At 50.1% G+C, this 27816-nt stretch overlaps 9 protein-coding genes across 9 annotated transcripts; 5 read left to right on the forward strand and 4 right to left on the reverse strand.

Annotated features, from left to right (window-relative positions):
* Positions 1–3028: 3028 nt before the first annotated feature.
* BO72DRAFT_172193 (uncharacterized protein) lies at positions 3029–4668 on the forward strand. Its single transcript, XM_040939387.1, has 2 exons — positions 3029–3448; positions 3513–4668. Exons 1-2 carry the CDS (start codon positions 3321–3323, stop codon positions 4474–4476), a joined length of 1092 nt encoding a protein of 363 aa, XP_040799374.1. The 5' UTR covers positions 3029–3320; the 3' UTR covers positions 4477–4668.
* Positions 4669–5495: 827 nt separating this feature from the next.
* BO72DRAFT_470122 (NADPH:quinone oxidoreductase family protein) lies at positions 5496–6600 on the forward strand (the record flags this gene model as incomplete). The annotated part of the gene is made up of 2 exons (XM_040947002.1): positions 5496–5528; positions 5590–6600. 2 exons carry the CDS (start codon positions 5496–5498, stop codon positions 6598–6600), a joined length of 1044 nt encoding a protein of 347 aa, XP_040799375.1.
* A 1473-nt stretch (positions 6601–8073) lies between these two features.
* BO72DRAFT_449865 (NAD-dependent malic enzyme) lies at positions 8074–10626 on the forward strand. The gene is made up of 8 exons (XM_040945115.1): positions 8074–8317; positions 8396–8617; positions 8704–8907; positions 8966–9094; positions 9143–9276; positions 9327–9593; positions 9665–10032; positions 10105–10626. Exons 1-8 carry the CDS (start codon positions 8240–8242, stop codon positions 10443–10445), a joined length of 1743 nt encoding a protein of 580 aa, XP_040799376.1. The 5' UTR covers positions 8074–8239; the 3' UTR covers positions 10446–10626.
* A 142-nt stretch (positions 10627–10768) lies between these two features.
* On the forward strand, positions 10769–12070 carry BO72DRAFT_172603 (uncharacterized protein). The gene is made up of 2 exons (XM_040939393.1): positions 10769–11351; positions 11425–12070. Exons 1-2 carry the CDS (start codon positions 11092–11094, stop codon positions 11975–11977), a joined length of 813 nt encoding a protein of 270 aa, XP_040799377.1. The 5' UTR covers positions 10769–11091; the 3' UTR covers positions 11978–12070.
* Positions 12071–12258: 188 nt separating this feature from the next.
* On the forward strand, positions 12259–13968 carry BO72DRAFT_172538 (putative extracellular serine-rich protein). Its single transcript, XM_040939392.1, has 3 exons — positions 12259–12499; positions 12585–12675; positions 13087–13968. Exons 2-3 carry the CDS (start codon positions 12624–12626, stop codon positions 13686–13688), a joined length of 654 nt encoding a protein of 217 aa, XP_040799378.1. The 5' UTR covers positions 12259–12499; positions 12585–12623; the 3' UTR covers positions 13689–13968.
* BO72DRAFT_172224 (putative mRNA processing protein (Mss51)) lies at positions 13955–16062 on the reverse strand. Its single transcript, XM_040939388.1, has 3 exons — positions 15040–16062; positions 14301–14958; positions 13955–14246 (listed from the first exon to the last, which is right to left on the reverse strand). Exons 1-3 carry the CDS (start codon positions 15917–15919, stop codon positions 14222–14224), a joined length of 1563 nt encoding a protein of 520 aa, XP_040799379.1. The 5' UTR covers positions 15920–16062; the 3' UTR covers positions 13955–14221.
* BO72DRAFT_172434 (OSBP family protein) lies at positions 16063–20329 on the reverse strand. The gene is made up of 4 exons (XM_040939390.1): positions 18947–20329; positions 17471–18870; positions 17049–17402; positions 16063–16976 (listed from the first exon to the last, which is right to left on the reverse strand). The coding sequence occupies exons 1-4, from the start codon at positions 20214–20216 to the stop codon at positions 16206–16208; spliced, it is 3795 nt and encodes a 1264-aa protein (XP_040799380.1). The 5' UTR covers positions 20217–20329; the 3' UTR covers positions 16063–16205.
* Positions 20330–20631: 302 nt separating this feature from the next.
* BO72DRAFT_478861 (ATP synthase complex assembly protein ATP12) lies at positions 20632–22339 on the reverse strand (the record flags this gene model as incomplete). Its single annotated transcript, XM_040947536.1, has 3 exons — positions 20632–21578; positions 21665–21759; positions 22335–22339. The coding sequence occupies 3 exons, from the start codon at positions 22337–22339 to the stop codon at positions 20785–20787; spliced, it is 894 nt and encodes a 297-aa protein (XP_040799381.1). The 3' UTR covers positions 20632–20784.
* An 850-nt stretch (positions 22340–23189) lies between these two features.
* Positions 23190–25616, reverse strand: BO72DRAFT_172256 (glycosyltransferase family 2 protein). The gene is made up of 4 exons (XM_040939389.1): positions 25394–25616; positions 24400–25269; positions 23875–24166; positions 23190–23406 (listed from the first exon to the last, which is right to left on the reverse strand). The coding sequence occupies exons 1-4, from the start codon at positions 25429–25431 to the stop codon at positions 23293–23295; spliced, it is 1314 nt and encodes a 437-aa protein (XP_040799382.1). The 5' UTR covers positions 25432–25616; the 3' UTR covers positions 23190–23292.
* Between the last annotated feature and the right edge of the window lie 2200 nt (positions 25617–27816).

The following is a 27816-nucleotide window of genomic DNA, read 5'->3' on the forward strand; positions in this document are numbered from 1 at the left end:
CCTCCCCCCTCCCCAAATTATCCCCTTCTCCCCCCCGGAGTGGATTAGAAGGTTGGCCTGGTCGATGCTTTCCTCCGGGGCGTTTGCCCTTCAGGTGTTAGCCAAAGTCACTTGCAATCGTCCTTTCATCCGAGTCAGTTCCAAATGGGCCGAAAATCGGCATAGACTCTCTTTCGAAGCCGATCGAACCCTAACAGGGTTTCAACGGCCAGAGTCTGTTTGAATTGTGGTTCCCAAGGATCGCCATCAATTCCTTGGTTCTGCTCATCTCTGTGCTAAATAGATTAAATTGATTAATCTCAAGGAATGGTGATGAGAAGAAGAAGAAGAAGATGCTGATGATGAAAATAGCCACAGGATGATGCTTTATTACTGCATGTACAGTACATAGAAAGACTACGCACGCTAGCCGAGTCCATCGACATGACATACATGCATGCGTGATTTGACCCTAGCTGAGACCTAGCTATAGCAGGATTTTATTCTCTCACATCAGGCAATAGGCAAATGAAAGCCTGGAGAGCCTGTCGACGTACCCGTGACTTCATTCGCTTCAATGAATTATTACCTACACTGCACTAAGGAAAGCTGCCCTATAGCCTCCATGATTTTTGTTTCGACCGACCTTCTCGAGCTTGCCCCGAATTGGAAAGAACAGGGTTGCTGTTTTTGTCAAGCAACCAGAGTTCTAGACTTCCACAGGAAATCTGGGTAGGTCGTCGTGGATCCCATCACCAGCGTGCTTTTGTACTGTACTGTACATGGTGCTGTGCAGAATAAGGTAGCATAGTACAGGACCTACACGTATACTATCAAAATTCATGGTAATTATCCACATAACTAGTCAATTAGAGGTCATGGAATAACATGGGTCAGATTGCAGTGTCAATCTCCGTATTCCGAGTTTCACCCTTCACTCGGGAATCGGAGATCAGACCGTCAAACTCGTGCTACACCAGAGTCAAGGTCCCTATTGTCGTGTCAACCGTGCATGGCATCGAGAGTAAGCTCATGATATCCTCCCATCTGTCGTCCCCACCCACGCTCCCCCAAGGCGCATCTCAGACTAGTGAAGATCTCCAATCGGTCCTCGGTGCAGTGTCTACACTCTACAGGCGGTCGGAGAGACAGAAATGCCTCTTCGCATTTCTCATATACCTGCCTTATCCCAATCGGGCAGTTCGACAGATGCGCCAAGGTCTCGCAGTGCTTTAGTTCTCCTGATGCTTGGGGAGGGATGGATCCTTTCCTACTTCTTAGGGTCGGAGGGACACGATCCAAGGCCCCGACTCCGCTAAGCGGCCTAAAGGGATCGCCCTTGATGGCGAACAAAGTGCCTGCTAGTGCCATGGTCTGGTTCACATTGAATGTGCACACGCGATTGTTTCATGGCTCACTCAATCCCTGTTAACTGGACAGCTACCCTTGCCCTACTTCCTCAATTTTGTTTTCTACCTATTCTTATCTCATCGAGATCGATCTCTGGCCTGGGATTAAATCTCTCATAGTGCTTGTCGAGGATTAATCTCTCACTCGGTCTGGATTTTTGTAACCAAGTAACCAATAAACTATCAAGAGGGGAAAAATTCTTGTATGCGCTAGATAAATCAAGCCAACAGGGGAGAAAAGGTGAGCATGACTATGGAGAGGTGACAGAGAGATCCGCCAGTTTGACGTGGAACAATGGTGGTGCTATTCCACTAAGTGCCGAATGAAGTGACAACTCAAAGGCTGCTGGATTTATTCATCCGTCCCACTGGTTTGTACGGAGTAGAGGGGGAGGCAACGGGTACTCAAATGACACATTTCAAGGACTATCAAGCAAACTATGAAGCAAACCAGCAGGCACAGAGATCAGGTGTGCGAGAGAGATGCGATAAGCGCATCGGGTGATTTGTCGATTCAACAATCTCACTACTGCATAATCAGAGGACGGCCGACCTGGCAGAAATGCAACTACTGTACTTTTTCCTATCCTTATATTGTACGGTACACAGAACGAATGGCATGTAGCAGTAAGTCATCCACTGCGATAAGCAGGCAGCGATTGTTGCCCCATGTCTTTTCGCTGTCTCTTGGTCCGCCTTCGTCCTAAATCGGCCCCGACATCTTCTTCAATTCAGCATCGTCCTCGTCCTCAGCTTCGGCTGTTGCTCGTACAGTCCGTTACCGGGGAGGGGGGGGGGTCAGTCAGAACCGGGGATCGACCCAGAAAGCTTACTTGCAGGGCCCAATGCTCCTGCGCATTGAGGGAGTGACAGGACCCGAGACAATGGACGTACCATCCGTGAATCTCCATGACCATCACCGCCATCCCTCGAACAATCTTTTTTTTTTGGAAAAAAAGAAAAAGAAAAAGAAAAAGGGAAATGAAAGAAAAAGAAAAAAAGGCAAAATTAAAAAAACAGGGGGTATAAAAAAAAAACCTTTTAGAAGAAAGAAGTCCGGCCGAGAGGGAGATCTCCACCCGCCTTGGCTCCCAATCACCACCTGAGGTTTGATGCCCGTTCCTTGGGCAGCGTCGATCTCCCATGCGTTCGTTTGTCCAGATGGGCACGAGCTTTCCTCCGCCAGCTCCAATTCCCTTCCATTCCTCCCCGGTCCCTTTGCCATCCTTCCGCCACCATATCGCCTTGGACTCCATACTAGGGCCTTCTTCCACTTTGCTCTTGTTGCTCTGTTCTGTTCTTCATCATGTGGGCTTTCAGTCAATCCTTCCCTACTCCACCATGGCATCTTTTTCTCCAGCGTGGACTCCACCTCGTCCCCCTCCCCCGTTTACTTTTAGACTTTTAGTACTTTTCCTGACTTCAGAATTTTGATACACCTGTGGTTCACGGTCTCTTCCATCTTAGGACCTTTGCTCCGTACCTTAAACCATGCTCTGGTACGACTGTCTCCAACCACTAAGCCTATCTTGCAAATCAGTTACCTCCGTCCTAACCATCCCCACCCACTTGCCCCCTCCCCCCTCTGAATACTAGGTAGTTAGTCTTATATTCATGTACTTATAACTATCAGACCACTGCCCTGTCCAAATCCACTCTGTTGCTGCATCCGCTCCTGGCATTCGTTCTTTCTCCGCTATACCGAGACCTGACACTTTCTTTTCACTAATCCCATCTCATCGATCTCTCGTTGGCTGCTGCTCAAGTTCCTTGACTTACTCGACCTTCCTTCAGGTGTATCTCGCTTCACACAAATTCCACTTATCGGGCTGTTCCCATAGCCCGTTTCAAGAGAAGAGCTTCGCCTTTTCTTGAACTTGGCTCAGTTTTCCCAATCAACCTCCAGAAGAGTGCCTCGCCAGAAGAGCAGAAATGAAGAACTCGATTCCATCTGATGTGTGGGAGAGGAAGAAGGCCCTTATCGCTCAGCTGTACAAGGATGAGGAGTGGCCGTTAAAGCAGGTGATTAAGAAGATCCGTTCCGACGACTTCAATCCAAGGTGAGCTTTGTTCTTTACAGTACCCATGAAATAACAATGCATTAATATCGTCATTCATTTTCAGTGAAACCCAGTTGCGGAGCAGATTGAAGAAATGGCGGGTCACCAAGCCTTCCCGCCAAACCCGCAAGAAGTCGAACGATAGTCAACAGGAGGGGTCCGGCGATGACAGTGGCCGTGACGGCGGCTCTCCCAAGCATCAAGCTGCCATTGTCTCTCCCAAGTCTCATGCGACTGCAACGGATCTTTCTGTGTCCGAATCAGATTGGTTCATGAATGGGTCTTTTGCACCACCAGGAGAGCTGCCGGTCACAGTTCCCCTCGATCACGCCTGGGCCCCTGTACTGGCGCAACGATCACCATTGAACCAGCCTAACAAGCACAGGGATCCTTCTCATGCTTCGACGACTTCGCCCTTGCTCGAAGATGTGATGGTCAATCCGACTGCGACTTTGGCACCCACCTTCCAGGAACATGCTTATGGCTTCACCACCGAGTCTTGCATGCAAACACCCGTGTCATCCTCGGCCCCAGCTGCTCCAATTCAATGGTCAATCCCTCAATGGTATTCGATGCCTATGGCGCCTGGCGCCCAATCCCCCCCGATGCCTTTCTATAGCTCAGCACCGTTGAGTCCTCCGATCGACCCTGCTATGCACCTGATGTCTCCTCCCGGGCCACAGCGGGTATTTACACCACAAACGCCACCGACAGCCAATATCTCAAGACAGCAGTTGTCTGACTTACACGACGATGGCGCGCAATTATGGAAGCGTACCATGTCTGCTCCTTATGTCCAGGATACCGCTGGCGGTCATCCGAGACTGGAACAGAAGGGCATGCAGTCGACAGCGTTGGATAGAAAGGCATCACTCCCTTCCAAGACCACAAGTCAGCATAACATGGGCTTAATGACCCCTCCGCCCTCGTTCTTCCCTCGCGGGCAGCATTCCGCGATGTGTGCACCTATCTATACCTATCCGGGGACTGAGACTCTTGTTCATCGACCACCCAGTATCGACTTCTAAGATATTCGGACTGTGGTCAACGTCTCATCTCATTCGAGTTCCGAATGACTTCTGGTGATCTTTCCTATTCCGTGCGGCTTCGCGCATTGGAGTCGCACGTTGTGTCTTCATGGTTACGTTACTCTCTTCTGTTCTGCTGCCCTATTTTTCTGCCTTGCTTTCTTCTGTATTCATTTCGCTTTTTCTCCTTTGTCTATGCGGTATAGATGAGGGATTGGGCAGTTGGATCGGTATCACGTCTACAAGGGAATCCGATACCTGGCGTATCGGCTGGTAGTACCGATGCATGAGGTGAGGTGTACAGGTTCAAATGATATCCACTACGGGTCAAAGGAGTTCGGGGGCGCACGTATCGAGGGGTTTCTCGACAATGGGACTCTGGGATGGAAGTCTCTTATTTCGCATTAAATGGGTCATATATACTAGGCCTGCTGGTGTACCTTGATTTTCTTGGGGGGAGGAGGGAGGAGATCTGCAGCCTTGACGGCCAGACAAACGCCACTATGAATGTTTCATTATGTGATGTATGTATGTACTGTACGCAATCTACTTAGTTCTTAATCTAGCGAGCTCTAACTTCCGAGAACTCCAGCTCTATATAATCTTCTTTCCCCTAGAATGTTGCCCTGTAAAACCAATCGGCAATTTGTCCTCGAAAATTCTCGCCAAGATGCTGGTACGGTATGGAATAGTGCAAGATGCCGCCGAGCAGGCCTGTGCTGGAACAATATCCGAAGACGGACCTCGGCACATCCAGCCCAGCGATAGTGGGGAGAGCCCGAGCTGAGCTGTCTCTCACCTTCCTCCTCCTCCTTCTTCCGCGCCCTTCTCTCGTCTGCAACTCACCTTGCCTGGACTCAAGTTTCCATTTGCCAACAGAAGAGTATAGCATACAAATTAGCGTTATTTTGGCGATTGAGATTGCTTCCAGGTCCCGGTTGCTGGTTATTACCGAACACACCTCTGTCACCCAAATAGTACTAGTGACGCATCAAGAATTTAGCCATTCGACTACCATCATGAGAGCCATTCAGGTCACCGAATATGTGAAGGTATATGAGCCCAGTCTCTCATCAAGCGCTCGTATAACTTTACTGACTGCCAACAACCAAGGGACCTCTGGAACTCGGAGTTGTTACACTTCCTACCCCTTCCCCGTCTCCGACAGACTACCTGATTGAGATACACTCGGCGGGTACCAACTTCTTCGACATCCTACAAATTCAAGGCAAATACCAACATCAGCCTCCCTTACCCTGGGTCGGAGGTTCAGAGTTTGCGGGTACAGTGCTGGCCGTGCCCACCTCTCCTACAACGCCGCCACGGTTCGCTGTTGGCGATCGAGTCTTCGGCGCAACGCAGGGTGCCTACGCCACTCACGTCCTCGCTCCCGAACCATCCTTGCTACCTATCCCTAGCGGTTGGACTTTTGAGGATGCTGCTGGCCTCTTTGTCACGGCCCCGACATCCTACGGGGCCCTCGTTCACCGGGCAAACGTCCAGGCTGGTGAGTGGGTGCTGGTGCATGCGGCCGCCGGCGGCGTTGGTCTGGCCGCCGTGCAGATCGCCAAAGCCAAGGGGGCGACGGTGATCGCGACGGCCAGCACAGAGCGGAAGCGGCAGATCGCGCGACAGTTCGGCGCGGACCACGTCGTCGATTACCGCGACAAGAGCTGGCCGGACCACGTCAAAAAACTGTGCGCGCAACACCGTACGGGAAACGGCAAGGTGGGCGTCGACATTGTCTATGACCCTGTAGGACTGATTGAGGCCAGCCTCAAGTGTGTCGCGTGGAACGCGCGCTTGCTGGTGATCGGATTCGCGGCGGGCAAGATCGAGAAGGTCGCGTTGAACCGGGTGCTGCTCAAGAATGTCAGTTTGGTCGGATTGCACTGGGGCCAGTACGCCCAGTTCGAGAAGGAGACGGTTCAGTCCGTTTGGGCCGGCATCTTCGACCTCGTCGCGCAAAGGAAGTTCAGGGGCACTGCCTTCAAGGACGAGACCTTCGTGGGCCTAGAGAGTGTTCCCCGCGCATTGCAGGCGCTGGGTGGAAGAGAAACCTGGGGAAAGGTGGTGGTGAAGGTCATTGATGATGAGGCCGAAGCGGGCAAGAGTAAGCTCTGAGTGCAGACCACCAGCCGAAGTCCAGTCGTCTCTACCGTACATTACAACTTAACCAGAGGTGAATAGGAGGTATATCTTGGGAGCAATATGAGAAAGGCTATGTAAATTCTTGATAATAACTATCTGAAGACGGGTGTGTGGTAATGTAGGTGCGCAAGGAGTCATGCTCTCGTAGGAAGTGTAACACGCAAGCAACATGAACTATGAAGGCCCTGGGGGCTTTCTCTAGCAACAATTCATCTGATATTTCAGATGAGGGAGCAAGAGTCCCAGCAATCCAGCTCCAGTCGGCCACAGCCACAGGACGTGACATGCGATGACTGTTCTTCAAGAGAGTCCGTAGGAGATGCTCAAACGCTCTGTTTCAGCCCAGAGGCGTGAAATACAACGATCGATGCGAGACAGCTGGATTGCAAAGTTGCAGATATAGTACAAGCTAGAATTCCCCTTGCTCAATCGGCTACCAAACACCATCAGGCGTTCAGTTTCGAAGCTGGGGGTTTGTGGCGCCGCACGTTGCGACAACGATGAGCCGAACTTGTCTTCAAACTGCACATTAACAGTCTTTTTGAGATAGTCAGTAGGCAGATATTATGGTTTGATGTAGTATAGACGTATGACATGTCGCATGGCACCACCAATGGTCGAATGGTGGAATGGCGGAGAGGGCATGAAGGCGAGAAAACGCGATGCTCGTGCGAGTGATTGGGTCTTTATTTTTGTTGTTGGTTGGTTTGAAGGGAGGGCTCGCTTAAAGAGGTGAGTCAGCAGGCGACCGGGCCGTCTATCCGATTAGAGATAAGGTATGGAAAACATCCTGACATCAGCAATCATCATTTCCCCTCTGAACCAAGATTTGATCACAGTCCCGGTTCCACCGATGTGGAAAGCACGGGAAATAAATAGGCAAGTAAAGTGGTTAACCACCTTTAGTACCCGTACTATGTACTAAGCAAGCCCCCTTGGAGGCAGGGTGATACCTGATTGCTACTATTAGGCTCAAAGATCAACCTGGCGTCTAAACCAAGGTACTGTACCTTAGTCAGTACTAAGTAATTTCCTATGCACCTGTACAAATGCTTAATTCTACACAACTAGCAGGGTCTTTCTAATATGGTTCATACATGGATGATCCCTTCCATGATTCTCGACAAGCATTTCTTAGTACAGGCGATTATCCACTAATAAATGTGGAATAGGGCTGTAGTCATGTTGACTTTACTGTGAATCAATCCTCGCCCGAGAGACATTAACTACGTCATTATCATCATCATGGTGATAGCAAATGTTTCGCACCCTCCACTCCTCACCAAAAAGAGAAAAAAAAAAAAAAAAAAAACACCCCCCGGTGTGCAAATGTAATGTAGTGTACAGACATACATGCATATAAGCTTGAGTATTATTAGCGCTCGGCTAGCCGGTTTCTAACGGTCAGGCTCGGCGTCTTGCATCATATGCCCAGCTATGTTAAGCTTCCCTTATCACCCAGGGTCAACCACAATCGTAATTACTCCTAAGCTGATCTCCAACTCTCGAGTCTTCCTCAATGGCCAGGAGACCTTCGATCTTAAAACCCTCACGACTGTCATTTCCCCTGTCACCACAGTGTCGCCGTCTATTCTCCCAGCATACACCTAAGATGTCTGCATCAAACAAGCATTCCAAGTTCAACCATCTGCCCCGCGCTGCCGAGGGCCCCTTGGTGTGTCCTCATGAGGTATCGCACGCTCTTGGCTTATAATGACATCGCGCACTACGCATCTAGCAAGTTGAGGATGCTGACTCTGCTGGGTAGGGTAGAGACCTCCTAGAGTCCTGTCAGTTCAACAAAGGATCTTCCTTCCCGGAGGACGAACGTCGGGCATTCAAACTACTAGGCCTGCTCCCCCCCAACGTTCAGACGTTAGAGGAGCAGGTCCAGCGAGCCTATGAGCAATACAGCAGCCGGGAAAGTGATATCGCGAAGAACACCTTCATGGCTAGTATGAAGCAGCAGAATGAGGTTCTGTACTACAAGGTAGGGTCCCAAAAATTCAATCCCATTCTCGTGTATCGATATATCTCAATCCACGTGAGCAACATCATTGGCTAATGCTCAAAAAGTTATTGGAGACTCATCTCAAAGAAATGCTCAGCATCATATACACGCCAACTGAAGGCGACGCGATACAGAACTATTCGCGTCTGTTCAGGAAGCCCGAAGGGTGCTTCCTGAATATCAAAGAGCAGGAGAAGATCGAGGAGTGTCTTTCCAATTTTGAAGGCAGTGAGGAGATTGACTATATCGTCGTCAGTGACGGGGAGGAGGTAAGTAGATAGACAGCAGCTAAAGGTGGCCAGAACACGCAACTGACATCTATTTCAGATTCTGGGCATTGGAGACCAAGGTGTAGGTGCCATTTTGATCTCAGTCGCCAAGTTGGCATTGACAACCATCTGTGCGGGAATCCACCCTTCGCGGCAGCTTCCAGTCGTCTTAGACTGCGGGACCGATGTAAGTCGATTCCATTATCGCCCAACAATATACTTATATCGGCGCCAGAATGAATCCTTGCTCAAGGACGATCTATACCTGGGACTTCGACAGCCGCGCGTCAGGGGAGAAGAGTATGACCGGTTTGTGGAAAATTTCGTGACAGTCGCAAAGAAGAAGTTTCCAAAGGCATATATTCATTTGTAGGTCGGCATCGTCTGCAGGACTTGGGCTAGGCTGACCGTCTCTTCAGTGAGGACTTCGGCCTCCATAACGCCAAGCGCATCCTTGACAAGTTCCGCTCGGAGATCCCATGCTTCAACGATGATATTCAAGGGACGGGGTGTGTGACCTTGGCTGCCTTGATGGCTGCATTGCATGTCAGCAAGGTCAAGATGGAGGATGTGCGGATCGTGGTTTATGGGTCCGGGTCTGCTGGCACAGGCATTGCCGCGCAAATCGCTGACACGATCGAAAATGAGGCGGGCAAGCCAAAGGAAGAAGCTAGGAAGCAGATATGGTAAGCACTGTCCGGCCGACCACGCTGTTTGTGTTATTATCGCGATGTACTGAATCACGAGCCATATGCAGGTGCCTTGATAAGCCCGGGCTTCTTCTCAAGTCTTTGGGAGATCAACTGACACCAGCCCAAGTGCCATTTGCACGGGACGACGACGAATGGTCTGGAGAAAAGTCCCGAGACTTGCTGGCCGTGGTGAAAAAGGTGCAACCGCACGTTTTGATTGGGACTTCTACCCAGCCTAAAGCTTTCACGGAAGAGATCATTCGCGAGATGGCCAAGCACGTCGAGACCCCGATCGTGTTCCCTCTCAGCAACCCCACACGCCTGCACGAAGCGTGTCCTGAGGACATCAATCGTTGGACAGATGGCGAGGCCTTAATGGCTACCGGCAGTCCATTCCCACCTGTTGAACGGGACGGAGGGAAGTACGAGATTGGTAAGGAGACAGCCCAGTAATTGACGGATACGATATCCCAAGCTAATGAGTTTGACTATTGACGCGATGCAGCCGAATGCAACAATTCTACTTGCTTCCCCGGCATCGGACTGGGAGCGGTTCTCTCGCGGACCCGCGTTTTGTCAGACAAGATGCTTGTCGCAGCAGTCAAAGCATTGGCTATGCGGTCGCCGGCGCTGCAAGATCCCAAGGAGCCACTTCTCCCCGACGTTCAGGATGTGCGAGAGATTAGCATCGATATTGCCAAGGCGGTAATCAAGACCGCAGTGGAGGAAGGGCACGCTGAGGAGACGGGAATTCCTACGGACGATCAGGAATTGGATGAATGGGTTCGGATTCAAATGTGGGAGCCGAAGTACAGACCGCTGGTGCGACCGCACCAACAAGAGTGAATTGATGGGTCTGAATGGGGAGGAGAGAAAGTTGAAATTTTCTCAATACATATACACTACTTGGTGCATAGTAGTACTAAATGGTGACTTTCAAACCACTATCTATGTGACACTACCTTATGCGTAGGTAGGTATAATTATGTATTCGGAATCGGATGCCACGGCATAGACATAGACATAGACCATTCCATCCATCCTTATTGGTTTTCAAAGTTGCGGTACACAAGTCCGCCATCATTGTGGATGACCTCATTTGCACATTGACACCTCAATTTCTTTGTCTATGCCCTTTTGTGTGTGTGTGTGTGTGTTTTTCTCGCTCTTCCTTTTTCTTAATCCTGCTCAGTATAATAGAATCAGGAACAGCAACCCTCAAATCTAACAAAGAACTCTTCGAGGTCATCAACATAAAGAGAACAAAGCTCTTTGGGTTGGAGACAAGGGAAGTCAGGCTCAACTTCCTTCCTTCCATTAGACTTTCCTGTGCCGAAAATGCCAAGTGAGACATTCAACATCTGTAATCTCTTCGTCATCGAGGATCTTACTCTCTACAGCATTCTCTTTTCAGGTTTCTCATTAGATTCCCCCCGAACAACATCTTGATCACCTTGCAGAACACAGAACTTGGTATCGCATTTTCATAATCATGAAATTTATCTGGTTGACTACCCTGGTGATTCTTCTCCAGGCCTCAGCCACCATATCACTGGCTCTCCCGTCCTCCGCTCCTGGGTCAAGAGATCAGTCTGGCTATACCTCAGAACTTGCAAAGCGTCGCGGTGGGGGAGGAGGGGGAGGTCGTGCAGGGGGCAGCAGTAGTGGGGGAGGCAGTGGTGGCCGCACCGGTAGTAGCGGAGGGAGCAGCAGTGGAAGCAGTGGAGGTAGTGGAAGTGGTTCGAGGACTGGGTGAGTGTTTAATGATGTGAAGACCCTTTCCGTGCGCAGACAAAGCTGAGTGACTCTTTTTCTGTTCTGTCAGTTCCTCGACCAACGTTGGAGGCTCAACTCGCAGCGGTTCAGGGAGACAACCAGCCTACGGGGGCGGCAAATATTATGCTGGCGGCGCGACCGCTCCCTATACTTCGGGTTCTCGATCGCGAACGGGCATCACGCCCTATCTGTTGCCTGCGACTGGTCTGGCGTTCTTCGGGTTCTGGGCATACAACGTATACGCCTATCCATACCCCCATCATTACTATTATGTGAATCAGTCCTCGCACCGCAATGAGTCCATGCCCGTGGTCTGTCTATGCCAACAGTACCTGGAATGTGGCTGTGATGACAACTCCAATTCCACTTACTATGAGTCGCTGTTTAACGGTAGCCAACCAACGAACACAAGCATCACGCGGGTTGCCAATGTGAATGGCACCGACTCGATCTATATCAATGGTACTTTACCCAATGGGACCACCGTCGCCGATTCCTCTGCCTCATCCGCCGCCGCAGCTGGACCAACAAGCCAAGTGAGCCTTGCCATCGGGTACTGGACCATCGTTGCGTTGGTGGTGGGCCAGGTGTGGGCTTTGTGATGAGGGGTTTTGCTTTTGTTTATCCAGTCTCTTGTTATAGATCTACTCCGTAGAATACCCCTTCTCTTGTTTGCAACTACTAAGTACTTTTCTGGGTACGTACAGTCTTTTTTTTTTCTTATTATTCCCCTCCCCCCCCCTTTTCTTTTTTTGTCACTTGATCCAGTCTTCGAGCCTAGACTTCACCGCTCGAGTGCTTGCTGCAGGGCTTGACCGACTCCACTGCGGCCAGACCAAATTAAGGCCCATGGCAAACTTCACTTGATCAATCTCATTCGCTATTCTCCAACCAATGTTTCATCACTCTCGGCCGTCATTGTCTCAGGTTGAGGGTCTACAGACACCAATCTTCTCAACACCAGGAAAATAAAGCCCTTCAGCCTTCCCAGACCTACATGTTTCTTGCTAGTCGACCACTGCTCGCTGCTATTTCCTTTTCCCATCTGATGATGCCGGGCTTTGAAACCTCTACTACATACTTACGGTAGCGTGGACGGCATCGTAGATGGCAGTTGTTGTAATGTGGATACAACTTGGGGTCGAAATCCTGAATTGATCGATGCTGGGGCCTAATTAGTTGTCTAGGATCCTTCCTGTTAGCCCCCAGCCCTAGAAATATGCATACTATTGCGTGGACTCTTACAATATGACTGAACAAATCCGGACCCAGACGGCATTTGATCAAAGAAAGCCAAGCAGTGAGTGGGCACGTCAGCCATCCCATCTTCTTCCCCCCTTTTCCCTCTTATTCTGACACTCCTGCCCTGTTTCTTCTTTCTTGTTTGTTTTCTTCTGCAGCTTTTATGGATCGCGATAGTTACAGCAGTGCTGTCATTCATTCCCTGCGTTGATTGATTTTAGAATTCCTTCATTTTGTCTCCGTATACAAGAGCAGTCCCTCGTTTGCAGCTCCATCCATTCTTTTCGCCGTGTCTCTATTTCTTCCGCTTGAATTGTGATACTATTGCACAAACTATACGAATATACATTCCAGAGTACCTTCAAAGCACACTGCATTGGCTCGTCAAGATATTCTACTGTTCCAGACTTCACGCCATTGGGAAACTGTTGGCTTGAATCAGCTGGTCTCATTCCCCGGTCACTTCCAGTCCTCAGGATAAATCGAGCGCAAGAGAGAAACACACCTCGATCGAATATGTATATCTCGAACGCTCTGCTGATTGCCTGCGCGGCCTACGCACCATTTGCTACCGCAGCGGTGCAGGCCATACCTGCCGCCGCTGCCATCACAACGAGCGCTGCCTATCCCGAAGTTTCCTCTACGACGCCCACGCTGGCTTCCACCTCGACTACTTCGTCCCCACTTATTTTAAGCAGCAGCAACATCGACGCGACTGCCACTACCGCCAGCTCGGAAGTTCACTCCGCAAGTTTGTCGAATTTTTCTAGCCACACGCCAACTTTTAGCCGTCACTTCGCCAGCTCTGCTATCGCCAGCTCTGCTACCGCCAGCTCCGTGCGTGCTAGCTCTTCTGTGGCCGCCAGCCCTTCCTTCACTAGGTCCTATATCACCAAGACCACCACCCTTCCCACTCAAGGTGCTTCCGCCGACACAAAATCTGAATCCGGATCCTCTAATTCCGCCGGCGCAGCCGAGGCGACTGAGACCAGCGCTGCGGTCCCATCCACCAAATTATCGAGCGGCCTTGCCGCTGGTGTCTTGGCTGCCGTTGGTCTGATCATGCTTTGAGCTCGTTTGGCGCAACTGTCTTCCTTGGATGTCCGAGCTCAGTGTCTCGTCCTCTGCTTGAACACAAATGGCCTCTCATTCCCTCTGACAGGGGGTACTAGCTACGGTGGCGATGACAGGAGGCCGTGCGGCTGTTCTGTCTACCAGTTCTGATTTCCACCGCGCTATTGTAGAGCTCATACTTGTGATGGAAAGCAACAAGCAATTCAATATTCGAGGTTTGATGTATCAGCCCAGTGTTGGCAGAAAATTTACTGTAATATTCCCGAGCAAGAGCTGAGCCTTGACCAGCTTTTTGCCTAGCTTTTCACTTCTTCTTGCGGTTTCAGTGATGCAGTCCAGGTTGCATCAAGTAAGTTGCCACGACGGGAAAGGATATATGTACTGTTGACAACGCAGATATAATGAAAGCTAAGATTAGGCTCGTCGAGCTTTCATGGAAATATGCACGAAGGCATAGACAGCATTAACATAGTGTACAGTTGCAGTAATGTTGTTGCGAACAAGTGCATCAGGCACGGGGAGAACAGCTTCTAGTTGCGGAATGTTGCCTCGTATCTTCAAGATTTAGTTAGCACAGAAAGACAGAAGGGAAGTGAATGCACTGCGTACCTCTTTCCTCTGAAAGCCCAGACACCCCAGTTGCCACACGAAACATCATGAGGGTCCAAGTCATTGAGATCCCAGCGTAAGCTGCGGAAAATATTCTCACCGGGCTCAAGCAGAATATCGAATTCGCCGGCGCATTTCTCATGCACCCACTTGATATCCCGTTCCATATCCCACTGCGTGTAGCCTGTGCTGATGATCGGCACCTTGGTCTCCAGTAGTTGCGGGAGGGTTTCTTCCCACTCGTGAGAGCTTGCCGGGTGTCCGAGTCCGGGATGAAACAGCATGATGCAGTCTAAGTATGGATCGAAAGGTTGGAAGTAGTTGGCTTTGTACATTGTGTGGAAGTAGTCAACGTAGGTCGTGATTTTGAATTGACCTCCAAGTCGGTCTTCGACGACACCCCCGAATGGGTTGCCAGGTGTCCGCTCAGGCAGCGGGAACTCGGCGTCGCGGTTCGTCATACTCTCCGGTCCGATGAAAATGAGATGAATGAGAGAGCGTGGGAAGATGTAGCTGAGCTGCAACCAAACCTCTCGCGGCAAGGAAGACTCAGCCCGGGCCCCTAGGATGAAAATGCGGACCGGGGGTGCCTTCAGGCGTAATCCTCGAATATCGACACCCTCTCCTGTCTTTTGAGGGTGTAAAGTGTATCGCAACGCTGCGACTCCCAGTTAGGCAAACATCTCATAGAGCATGTGAGGGAAAGAGACGAGATAAAGAAATCGCCGTGATGACTTACCACTAACACTTTTAAGCCCCTCCACTGTAAGCCTCCCCCCCTTTCGAACATTGTAGGGACTCAGTTCATGCAAAACACTCGCAAGTGTAAGCGGATAGGTCAGCATCCGGGTCACTTGCCGCATGCTCCGGTCATCGTTGATCGCCTCAAACTCTCGTGTATAAAGAAAAGTGTCCCAGTTCGTCATGTTGATGACGAAATTATCATCTTGAAGGCCTGGGTAGGTGAACTCCGGGAAAACCCGCCCAGAATGCAAGTCATGATCGTCCTCATTGATCTGTCGGATGGTCTCGCAGACCTCCAAGTGTGCTTCAAAGTCATCCATCCAATGTCCCTCCGAGCAATAGATCGGCACGCCGCAGTCTGGACATTCAAAGTGAGAGTGTGCCGGCGGCAGATTCGAGCTCTGTGGGCTCTTGCGCGTCTCTGGGTCATGAGGAGAGACAGGCAGTCGGGTCTGCTGGTGGCTTGGATGTGGGCAGAAGGCGTTTTGTTTGATGAAAGCCGCACGCTGTCGAATGGCCGCTGCTGGTGACTGAGAGAACGAATGGAAGAGGTTGTTCGGTTTCAACAAGACGCGCGAATCTGGAAAAGTGTTTGTGGAAGACGAAGCCTTGTGCACGACCGATCCGAGACTTTGGGACGCAGTCGGGGGAGTGAATGCTGTTTGCTTCGAGGCTGTTTGAGGCGGGCTATCCGAGAAAAGGAGGCCTTTGCTACAACTACTCAAACTCCGCACCAAGGCAGGTTTGAACAGCCCATATCCTCTACTAGGCAGTGCATAGTGTGGCAGGCGTACCACAGCCCGTTGGCGGAGTGCATGTAGGCAGCGACCACAGGTGTACTCACCAGTCATTGCTGGTTGGTACAGAGCTAACATGAGCCAGGAAGAAAAGGAAAGAAGAATGAAATATAAGAAGTGGTTGAGTGTCGAGACTCTCCGGCAGTGACGCGAGAAGCAGTTGCAGGACGGAGCTTACTGAACGGTTGCCAAGCATTCACACGTGACATTCGCGGCCCAGCAAAGTGGTGTTGAATAAGTTTTATGCTACAGTCAAGATGCATAGCATCTTCAATCATTCAGCCATTGAGGCATGTATCCTTCCAGTGTGAAATCATAGTTACAGTGGGAATGACCACGCATCAAACACACGCAGTACTCACCCTCAGAAAATATCCTCACAGCCACTCCAATCGTGGGATTCTCGGCACTTCCAATAATTACCGTTGTGTGCCCAGTACTCCTCTCCGGTGATTGGGCACTGGGCTCGCGTGAACCACTTGGGCTGGTACTCTTCCCCGTTGGTCTCGCGCTCTCTGCGCTTGGCTCGTTGCTTTTCTTCCACCCGATGCTTCTCACTGGCCGCCAAATCATATTCACCTTCTTCCATCGCACGCTGGTCAGGTCGAAGCCGTGTGTCCGTAGGAGGAAGGTGCTCCTTGAGACCATTCGGCAGAGCGTTGAGGGTGATAACGAACGGAGTCAGGTTGAACGGAATGCCGCTTGGGCGCGCATGACACTGCCAGACCAAAAGCGTCTTGTTTGATTCGGGATCCTGGCCAGACACCGGCGCCTCAAACCCGGGAGTATGACGCGCATATATTTTGTCATTCCACCGACCGCCAATACTCCATCTCGGGGTTCCATCTCGATCTACTACTTTCCCGGACACCTGATAGGCAGAGGATGCCTTCCATCCCCTGGGTTTAAAATCCAGGTAGCAGATCTCGCCGGTTGTCCAATTTTTGATCTCCATTAACCCGTAGTTGTCGACCGTTGGGTTACCAGTAATGATGCCGATAACAGATGACGTGACTTTCTTCCAAGTGTATAATTCCTCTCCTCCGGATGCCGGCCGCAATCGAAGGAACCATGTCCCTAAGAGATTGATGTCGAAAGATTTCCCGTAGAACTTCGATTTGAGAGCAGACTCGCCCTTATTTTTATGGACCAGTCAGCAAATTGACGGCAGTCACTACATTAGAAAATTCTAAGAATAAGTACTCACATAGTAATCCCATTTGGTTGACTCAGCCCAGGCAGCGCCTATCGGTGGGTGGTGGCTGACCTGCTCAATAAAGAACCGATAACCTTTGTCAGGCCGGACATATTCGAATGTTTCACCAAGGAGGGGGTTGAAAGGCTTTGCCACACGGCCAATGGTCGATGCATATTCGCTTGCAGCATACGCAGCGACGTATAACAACCGCTCCATGGAGTCGGGTCTATCAGCGGCAATGTCCAGGAGGTCCGCATATTCCAGGTCTTCAGCCACTCGCTGAAGCAACGACGTTGGCTCGTTGAAAGAGACTGGAAGGGTCATCTTCGTCATGTCCTTACCAATCATAGACTTTAGAATACCCTATAATTATTGTGAGCGTTCACAAATGTCAGGTTCCTTATGCAGTGGGTTGTTGAGCTGTTACTTACCCAGAGCGAGATTTTCGGCCTGTTGTCATAGTCCATTTTCAGCCGTTCCCTGACGGACTCATCGTACCCTGTGAATGAGGGGATAATTTCCTTCCGCTTGATGGCTCGAAGCTCGCTACCCTCATCTGGAGACTCCCTCCCGTAATCATCTGAAGGTACAGATGACAATTTCTCCACCTCAATCTCCCCTGAATCAATTGCATCAAAGAACTCATCGTCGTCGTCATCGTCGGACCCTGAGTCACAAAGGTTATTGATCTGAGAGAGAGTTGACTGTTTGTGATTGAGCGACTGCCCTGGCTCTTTCTCCGTTAGCCGTGAGCACTTGTCAACCACATCGGATGCATGAGCCTCGACTTTTGCATCATCGGAGTCATCTTTGATGGTTTGTGCATGAGAAGGAGCCCTGCCATCAACATGGCCAGTAGTAGCTGACTCTAATGCTTCCCTGAGTGCCCGTTTGGTGCGCCGTCGTTTCTCCTCCGACTCACCCATTCGCGACTGCAGTTCTTCATGTTCAAGCGCTATCTTAGCCATACTCTCTTCCCACATCTTACGTAAATAGGCCTCACGGTTGAGCCTATATTGCCAATAAGCATCGCGGTCCCTGGAAATTCTCAAGAGATTTTGCACCAAGCCTTGTAAGCTACTCACGGCTGCTCCGTAAGCTACCAGAGCTTGCTCGACGGCCGGATCTGACAGGGTTGTGCTCGGGCTTCTCGATTGTTCCACCTGCATTGAAGCCGCAATGTTGGCAAGGATATCAAGCTGGAGTTTGGTCGACTGTGCGGTGATATTCAGGGCATCTTTATCAGTTGGTGGTATATCGTGGCTGGATGCATAGTCCCCATCATCGTCATCAATGTCATCATCTCCGTCAATGTCGGGCGCAGTAGTTGCATGACTAGCGAGACGGCGGACAGCGTTTGATGGTGCAGTATGATCCAACGAGCCGTACAATGAGCCTTCATCGTCTTCAGGAGCACTTTCTAGCGTTGTACGCGATGCATACGTGCTAAGCCGTGTGCCACTACTGCTTGGTACGGCATTGGATGATGGAGCCAGGGTTCTCCCACTCGATTGATTGTAGGTATTGAAGCCCGGCGAGTCTGACATGCTCTCAGGCGACCGACCCTCAGTCTGTTCGATCTTCGCTTGGCGTAGCACTTCGGCATGCCTTGTCTGGCGCTTCTCTTCTTCTTTTGCTTCGTCCTTTGCCCATTGTATGGCATTGTTGAGCGTCCAGAACCAGCGCTTAGCCTCGACGACATGATTCGCCTTGAGATGGTACTTGACCGATGACTTGCCGTGAATTTCAAAACGAGTCTTGTCCTGCGAATCCATGTTAAGCTTGGCAATTTTCATATTGATAGCACCCCGGCAAGCTGAGCCCGCATCATCTGCCAATACCAAGGAGTAGACATTAGGTTAGCCGATTTCACATGATTGGAAACGAGTGTGTTTGGCTAAATTCACCTTGATGTTTATAGTAGCTCAAGACCCCATCCTCCAATACAAACCACCGTAGCTTATAACCACTGGTGTAATTTGTCCATTTCTTCAGATATCCTCTCATCTCACGAGCTTCTTTGCCAGCGAAGGGAGCTTCGGCTACGCCCACCCGGCCAGAGACGCTCGGGGCCGTTACGCTAGTTCCTAAAATGGCTTTCTCCTGTATACCCCGTTGAGCCATGACAGCGGCCGGGGACTTTTTGACGATCGCACGCGTCTTTTCATCTTTGGTGACGTCTTGTGGGAGCTTTCCCTTTTTGTCGCGGCGGAACGGGTCGGCACCATGCATCAAAAGAATCTGTATCAGCTTCGTATCTCTTCTCCTTGCTCCTTCGTGTAGCAACGTTCCCCCAGATTGAATAGTAGCAGGATCAGTGACTAGATTCAGGCTATCGACATCCATCACACCCTCAACCCGAGGCTCTTCCAAAACCTTCTCAAGTTTCGCATATTCACCTTGGGAGACCAATGTTTGGATCTCCTGGGTTTTACGGTCAATGAAGAGTGACCGCGCTAGCTGAAGTTGCTGGAATATCTCGGGAGTCCTGGCAACGTCAAGAGCCGTTTGACCACCGTAGTTGACAACTGAGTCATTCAGCGAAGGCCGACTCAGCAGATCACGAACTACAGGACCACGTCCTAATTGAGCGGCCAGATGAAGGGGAGTATTGCCATCTCGGTCCTGAGCATTCACATCCAACTCTTCGCCCGTCGATAGTATATACTCCACGACTTGCGGCTCCGCGCACTGAATAGCCAAGTGGAGAACCGTCGTACCTGACAGATTGGTCGCCCCTTGAGGCTCCTTCGTCTCTTTTATGGCTTTAGAGATAGCGATGGTGTCGCCGCTCCGAAGGATCTCGAAAAGGCGGAAAGTTCTCACCGACTGGTCCAGAGACATGCTACTGCCTTCGGCATGGGGCAAAGAGGGAAGCTTCTCGATATTGTCGTCGTCTCGGAGGGAGCTCATCGATTCTCGCGGAGGTTCGCCAGCCATCGAAGGCAACAAGTTCGTCTCTTGATGTGATTTACGGCGGCTGGAGCTTCGCGCGGCTGGTATACCAGGGAAGGAGGACGTGCTGCTGCCGACCGGAGAGGATGTGGAAGGAGGAGGTGACTGGGCGCGATCGCGACTGGCACTGCCCTCACGACCCTCGCGCGACTTGTCTCGGTGCAAGATTGCCAGCGCCAAAGAACTGCGGGAACGTTTATGCCTAAAGGTCGCAAAGGACATCCAGTGTCAGCACGCCCGAATTACGGCGGTCTTTCCGATGGGGATTCAGGGCCCCTGGCCACATAGGCGAGTAAGCCGGCCAACAAGTGTTAAGGGAATGAGGTTTGGCCCCGAACGACTCAGAAATCAATCTCAAGATACACTCACCCTTCACCCTTATCCGTCATCTCTCTCTTCTGCTCGCCGCGGCCACAATCAGTTCCCACGCCGGTTCCTCTAGACACAGGATGTCAAGTACGGTGTCAAGTACAGCGCCAAATGCAGCGGGAATCGCTGGGAACCCTCAGCTGCGAGGTGGGATGAGGAAAGGAAAAGGAGCCGAGGTAAGGAAGGAAAAGGAGGTTGGTTTGGGGTCGGCAAAAGAGGGATGGAGGGGTCGGATCTGGGGAGGCGGCGCGCGTCACGTCACTTCTTGGAGAATCTCCCGACAATTGAGTATAACTGCTCATCGCTTCGCGCGCTTCGACAAACGGGCGCACGGTTGAAGGAAAAGGTAAAATCTATTATACATGGAGTAAAATACATACATAAACCAACAGTCTTAAATGATGGCTGTATAGCCCGAGCTTCACCTAGTCTCTCCACTCACTACAACGATAACACTACCTAGCTGTCGACGAAGGTCTTCCTTGTCGACATCATGGGTATCTTCCACCTCGCCCCACATATCCGTCTGCCACTTAACTTCCATACTGGACGCTTCTGCTGCATCTTCAATCCCAAATCTTTTCTGTCCAGGTCGTTGTAAGCCACGGAAGTTCTCGCTCCACTCAGCGACCAGTCGAACAGCGATCAGAAGACTCTTCGCTGCGAGTATACCTCTCTCAAGCGCAGCCAGATCAAAAGCATGCAGATTCATGACCCACTGTCGAATGATATCCTTGGTGACTTGCGGCTGGGATACGGGCAGAATGCTGTCGGCATCTAAAATTGGTCGAATATCAACTCCGGGCCAGACCTTGGTACCCAGGAAGGCAATAGTATCATTGGCGACCCTCATCTGCGCCTCTCGAAGACTTTCGAGTTTTTCACCATTTTCGTTGGTTTCTCTAAGACAGTCAGCAGGCTCGGGCACCCAGCAAAGTAGTGTGTCGGTGTCCAGATAACGCATCGCGGTCTTCACAATCTGATCCCTTGCGGACGATATGCCTTCCTCATCCTCTCGAGCAATATCCGCCGCACGCGCCGTAAGAGATGTCAGCGGGATAAGATGATTTTTCAGAGCTTGCTGGGCGGTAGTCATCACATCCCACTCCAAAGCAATCGCATGCGCTAGGTAAGGTTTCGTCGAGGGTATGGACAAGGCATCTTTGGACGGCGTTCTTATGGGGCGGGTGTCCAGCAAGACTTCGTAATTGCCTTCTATTATTAGAATCCGGAGCACGTTGGCAATCGAGTCAATCCAAGCCCTAAACGTATATTCGCCACAGTAGCTGTTCGAGATTTACCTGACTTTTTCCGAACACTAACATCCTTCCAGAAGCGCTTCTTGAGTCCTGAAGAGGGCTTTTCTGGACGCGCATTCGCCTCCTTTTCGAGTGAACTTTCCGATCGCCGTTCAGAGCATGCATCGAAGAAAGGTGCAGGTGATGGCGCGTTTGGGGGAGGCCCATGGGTAGTAATAGGGTGGGCAACAGCGGCTTTCATGGAGGAGGTTTTAAGAGAACGCGCAATAGCGGCATTATGTCGAGCAGCCAGGGTCGAAACTGCCTGTCGCGACAGAGTTGCGTAAAAATGAGAAAACCGCCGCATGTTCAATCAAGCACAATCTGCAGGAAGGTTTTGATACAATGGAGAGACAGGTGAGAATAGAAGCGAGGGAGCATGAACAGCTTCCAAGACAGTGTCGGATCAGGTTTCCCGCACAGAGCGGAGGTGAAGTCGGGTCGGGACGCCACCGGCGCCGCAGATATGGAATGCGGCCTCCGCAACCTTAGAAATCGCCAGGTTTGCACAGTGTTACTCGATCATCTTACTGCATGACGAGAAAAAGCATGTGGCTTTACCTCTGATTACTGTATGGGCTTGATCATATACTGTCATCGGTAGAAAAGTTCTTCTGTACTCATTCACAATTTTGTCACTTCATCCCTCCCGTCAATATCAAGTCCCGCACACTGCATACCTTGAAAGAAATGTGTACGTCACATAACCAAAGACTCCTCCCTTCCCTCACTATGCCAGGTTGCCATCCAATCTCGACACCAAGCGAATGTCAGAGGCAGGCGTTTCTTATGCCTTAACCATTTATTGTGACTTATGGTCGAGGTCAAGGCCTGAAAACTAGGTGATCCGCTGCGCAAAATCGCAACATGTTTGCCTCCAACAAGAAAACAGAAATCTCATTAGCTATTAATGTTAACGGTATTCAATGATATACATTACGCGTGAGACAATAGTGCACAACAATTTGAGAACGAAATGATGTCCTGGCTCGGCGTCTGGTGTTGAACAGTTTGCTGGCAAGCTATGACAAAGACAAGAGCGAGTCAGGACATCGAGAAGAAAAGGAAAGCAGAAGAGAAGGACAGCGGCACAAGCACAATATCCAAACCCGCACTTTTGTAGTTTACATGAAGAGGATTTCCTTTTGATCAGGACTCTTTGGAAATGGTGGAAATAACTTGGCTAGATCTGATCGCAATTCAGTATTATTCTGGAATTTCCAAAGCCCCAAATATCCCAATTCGGATCCAATAACAGCAGTGGATTCAGATGGGTTCGATGAGAGTGTCGGGCAGGGTCAAGAAAGGAAGAACGGGGAAGTTTGAAACGCGGAATAGGATACAGAGGCTGGGTAAATAGCCCCGCGAGCTGCTAAAAACTCGATGGGCCTGGTCTGGAAGAAGATTTCTCAAAATTGGTGTCATAAGGGCGTCTCATCATTAGCACGAGTCATAGCATCCCGTGGGTATAGGAGGGTGTCAAGGACGTTGCTGTCCTCTCAACCAGACTAGCGAAATATGGACATAGTGTTTCAATGATCAGACCGGTCCAGCCTTAGTCTCACAAACACGGGCGATGGTAGCATGGGGAGTGAAACGTCTATCGCTTTTGGTGTATGCAGCAGCTGGCATTATTGCGTGATAAATTTTGGGTAATATGGCCGTTTCATGCGATCTATATCTGTTCGCTTCTTCATACGTTCGGCGTCGTAGGCGTCGGCGCCATCTCTGCTACCCCATGCAGTCTGCAGGGGAATTTTAAGTCAGCTGATATATTCGAGAATGGAAGGATAGGGAGGCTCCCGAAAACCCCACGCGCGACATAGACCTAACAAGGCTCTGGAAAGCGAAGGAACAGACGAAGGGAGAGTACTGAACAGCACTTGAAGGGTTGAGTACAGGTGACGATAAACAGGTAAAGTGAAAGAGAGAGGCGAATGCGGATGGAACGGTGGTTGGAAAGAAGATCGCCTCGAAGATCCAGGAGGTCGAGTAGAATAGGCCGGGCGGCAAACAAAACTCATAATCGCCCAGACAGGGCGGGGAAGGCCGTTCAGGATGTACACGAAGACACGAGTATGCACGAGGGAACAGGGGAGACATGCAAGCCGAGAGGGTCAGGGCTGAGGACAACCCGAGCGTGGCTCTCCGTCTCCAATGAATGCCCTGGGCTGGGGTAATAGATACAATTGTAAATCGAGAAAGCAACTTACCACATTAAGAGTGAGCACAGCGTAGATTTTGATTCCCCCGTGGAAATAACCAAAGAGTATTGAAATTGGCAGCAGAACGAAGTCCACAGGATACCGAATGTAGTGTCCCAGAAGCTTGATAAACTTGCTCATGAGCATCCAACCTCCAAGTATTTGCATAGCCATCGTATGAGCATGAATGTCCCAATCTACCGTGGCTTTGTGGCACAACAAGAGAAGAAGCAAGTCACCCAGGAGCGCTGGGGGCGAAAGTGTCGTCAAATGAACAGCATAAGCACTCCAGGGTTGGCGGCTACAAAAGGAATCAGCATACACAACACAAACAAGACCAACAACAGCTTGGTGAGAACTCAGAATATGTCCAAGGTCGCTATCCAACATCTCTGTTTCACTCTGCCTCATTGCGCATCGTGACACAATGATGTACTCTCTCCAAATAGGCTCAGAACTGAATGTCGAGGGCAGACCAACAAGGGTACCCTGAGGGAAAGTTCGAACGAAGATAAGATGACAAGGTAAACTTACTACCAAACGTGTTTTTCATGGAACATGCTTGTAAGGTTGCTCCGCCAATTGCTTCGAGACCAGCGTGCACATTGTTTCAGGAACTTCGGGTTATTCTCCAGAGTGGTCAGGACCTCGGCCTCAGGGTGGTACTGCATGTAAGTCTCCCAGCCATGAGAGACCATCCAGCGAGTGATGAAGTTGTCGTCGTCTGCGTTCAATTGATATTTGCCAAACCACCATTCCTCGTTTGTGAAAGCGTAAGTAAATCCTTCATCTTGGAGGATCTTGGTCCTATACGCGACTGTACGTCCGGACATGCAGGGCAACCCTCCATCTATGTGGGTGGTGGCTGCGCAATCAAAGTTTCGTCGTTCGAGATACAAGGCCCCAAGATAACCCCAGATGCGCTGGGACATGGTGGGTGCAATAGCACGTCGCAGCCGTTGGCAGGTGACCACACCACCGAACCGCTCATCCCTTTCGAAAGGCGCCAAAATCCAAGGAAGTACTGTGTGTGGCCAACTCACATCGTCATCTGCGAAGACGGTGATTGCCGTGCGTACCTCTGGGATTGCTCGTGTCATCTGGCGGCGTTTGTTCGGATGCGTCACTGTGAACAGACGAATTTTGGACTTCGAAGCAGGCATCAAGCTCAGCATGTGTTCGGCCTTCTTTCTATTCGCCTCGATAGTGACCAACAATAGTTCAAACGGATGATTATCGAGGATCGTTCTTATCGTCTCCACAAGTTCGTCGCCGCAGCCTTCCAGCGTAGGAAGTATCACCGTGACATCTTGGGCAGTGAGTTCCGGGTTCTCGGGAAGAGGAATGGGCTTAAAAGTCCAGAAAGAGACCAAATTTACCACCAGACGAAAGTAGCGGTAGATACTATATGCCAGCCAAATCATCAGCACCTGCATCCCGTTCGCTCTCTGAGACTCAAGAAATGAATGGGAGGCGGAATTAAGGCGGCAATGTGGTCCCAAGGAGTATTGACGTGGAAGTCACTTACAAAAGAGCAACAAATGCTCGCATATATGGAAATTCCATGCTGACCGCAATCCTGCAAGCACTTCCAGATGTATCACTTGGGTTTGAAGGCCTAAGACCAAGGAAGTTGGATGCGAGAATTGCCTTGATTTTGCAACCGATCCGCGCAGGATGAAGGATTGGGCCAACGAGTATGTTGGTGAGCCAATACGGCGTTGAACACTAATCCTTAAAAGAACCAAGCAATGTTGATAGGAACGAAAAGTGAGAATCCAACAATGGCCTCCTATCTAGAAGAGAAGAGGCCAGGTTCGGGGGTAAATGTGGTGACAGGTGGTCGTGGGATGTCCGATTAGGGGAGGAAGCCCAAGCAAAGTAACGAATGTCTGAAGTAGAAAAGCTGTCACCCTCCGCGGTCATAAGAGCGCTCTGCGAGAAAAAAAAATAGATGAGACGAGACTGCCAGATCAATTGGTTCCTAGAGAGAGTAAGTGCCAACTACTTATGGGCAGGGAAGCAGCATTCGAGACTTTTCATTGTTGCAAATGGAGACGCTGGCGCGGCGGAATGGCAAGGAAGGCACATGGTCAAGACCGACATTCAGACAATAAATTGAACCAATCCGTAAAGAGAAATATAAATAAGTTACTCGTGGGCTCCAGTTCCTTTGTCATTTTGAGTGTCATGCAGGTGTATTTTTGCCTCGTGCGTCAGAGACCCTGGATCTAGATGGACTGATGGAGGATAGTGAGGGTGGAGAAGGGATTGGCGGCGGCCCATGCATGTAGCTACAGACTACTAGAGTGCAACAGTAGTCTAGTGCTAGCGATATAGTCCAGAGAGTGGGGACTAGTATTATTGCTGGTAGTGGTGGTGATGGTGGGTGGTGGGTGGAGGGTGGTGGATTGACTCTCGCAGTAAGATGACGAGACCAAAGTCGAAGCTAGCCACTAGTTCTATTTACTGAGTACTAGAAAATTTGTACTTTACCCGGGAGGTGGGGGGGCAAGAAATGGGGATGAGGATTGGAAAGAGAAGGGGGCACAATGGGAAAACAGAACGGAGGCCATGCTAGTATAATTCATGATCTGGTAAATGCCTCTCAAGTTACTTGGAAATGGTGCTCGATCATCTCAACTTGATCGTGTCTACGACGTGCTAAACAAGCTTGTATCTTGAAACAAGTACACAGAGACTAGGTACTAGGTACAGTAGGTAGGCGAGTAAGTTAATAAACGAGCACTGGCCACTGTGTTAGGAAAAGACCATGCAGCGGAGGAGTCATTTTAGCACTGTTCTTACTCTTGCTCTTGCCTCTCGGACATATGGCATTTGTCGTGTTGGAGGTCCAAGCTTACATCCACACATATCTGCCTCTCTCTCTTCCTCTCTCTCTTCTCTTCTTGAATCCCTGCAGCAGTCGAACGTTACACTAAAAAAAATATATGGATATCTGTTCCCCCCACTCGTTTACTATATTGTGGTGTTCCTCCTTATAGCCCGACTGCGTAATCCGCTCGTAAGCCAATCTGCAATACTGAGGTGGCTTGTCGACCATATTCGACAGGCAAGAGACGCCGATGAGCCGACAGCCTAAAACAACTAGGGAGAACAATACTGAGTAGGTGGAGGCGACCAGAGTTTGTTTGTCGGCTGGGTGATCAGCCAACTGAACAAGGAATCACAAGTGGGTAAAGTATAGACTAAACTACTAGCAACAGTAACTTAGAAGGTAGCTACTCCATTGAGTACAGTTCAATAAATTCGATCGCAACCTCGAGATACTACTTACTGATACTTTTCTTAAGGCCGGCCTCGGCTCTTGTCGACTTAAAGTGGCAGGTGCGCTAATTCTTCTTCTGTAAAGAAATTCTTCACTGCATACCCATCGATGACCTTGGAACAACCATTGGATACGACCTACAGCTTTCTTGGTCCAGAAGACAGGAGAGAAAATGCATCGCTACATCATCTCTATAGTCATGCAGTTTGCAAACGCGAGTACAATGACTATGATCAAAGTGAATTAAAAGTCCGCTCACTATGTATATCGGCGGAGAGCAGGAGACCAGAGACCTGATTCAATTCCCCACCATGGGTCAAGGAGGTACGAAAGACACTAACGGCTGACAATGGATTTCTATTCCTATCGAGATGCAGCATGGTGCATTCGATCTAAAGGCATCATTAACTATAGCGTTGATTAGTAGGTGTGCAAGTTAGGTGTCTAATTATCGAAATCCAAGTGATTGGCTAGCTACGATCGGGGATTTTACTTGAACGAAATGAGGGATGAGGGATGAAATATGAAGACAGGGATAATAGTCCAAGTGAGCAAGGAGGAAAATGGGAAGACAAAGGCACAGAGAAGGAAAAGAAAAAAAAAAGAAAAAACAAAAAAAAAAAAAAAATCTATTAAGAAGAAGCACGCGAATTGCGCGCAGG

The sequence above is a fragment of the Aspergillus fijiensis genome, assembly GCF_003184825.1.
Source record: "Aspergillus fijiensis CBS 313.89 unplaced genomic scaffold BO72scaffold_38, whole genome shotgun sequence".
NCBI lineage: Eukaryota > Fungi > Ascomycota > Eurotiomycetes > Eurotiales > Aspergillaceae > Aspergillus > Aspergillus fijiensis.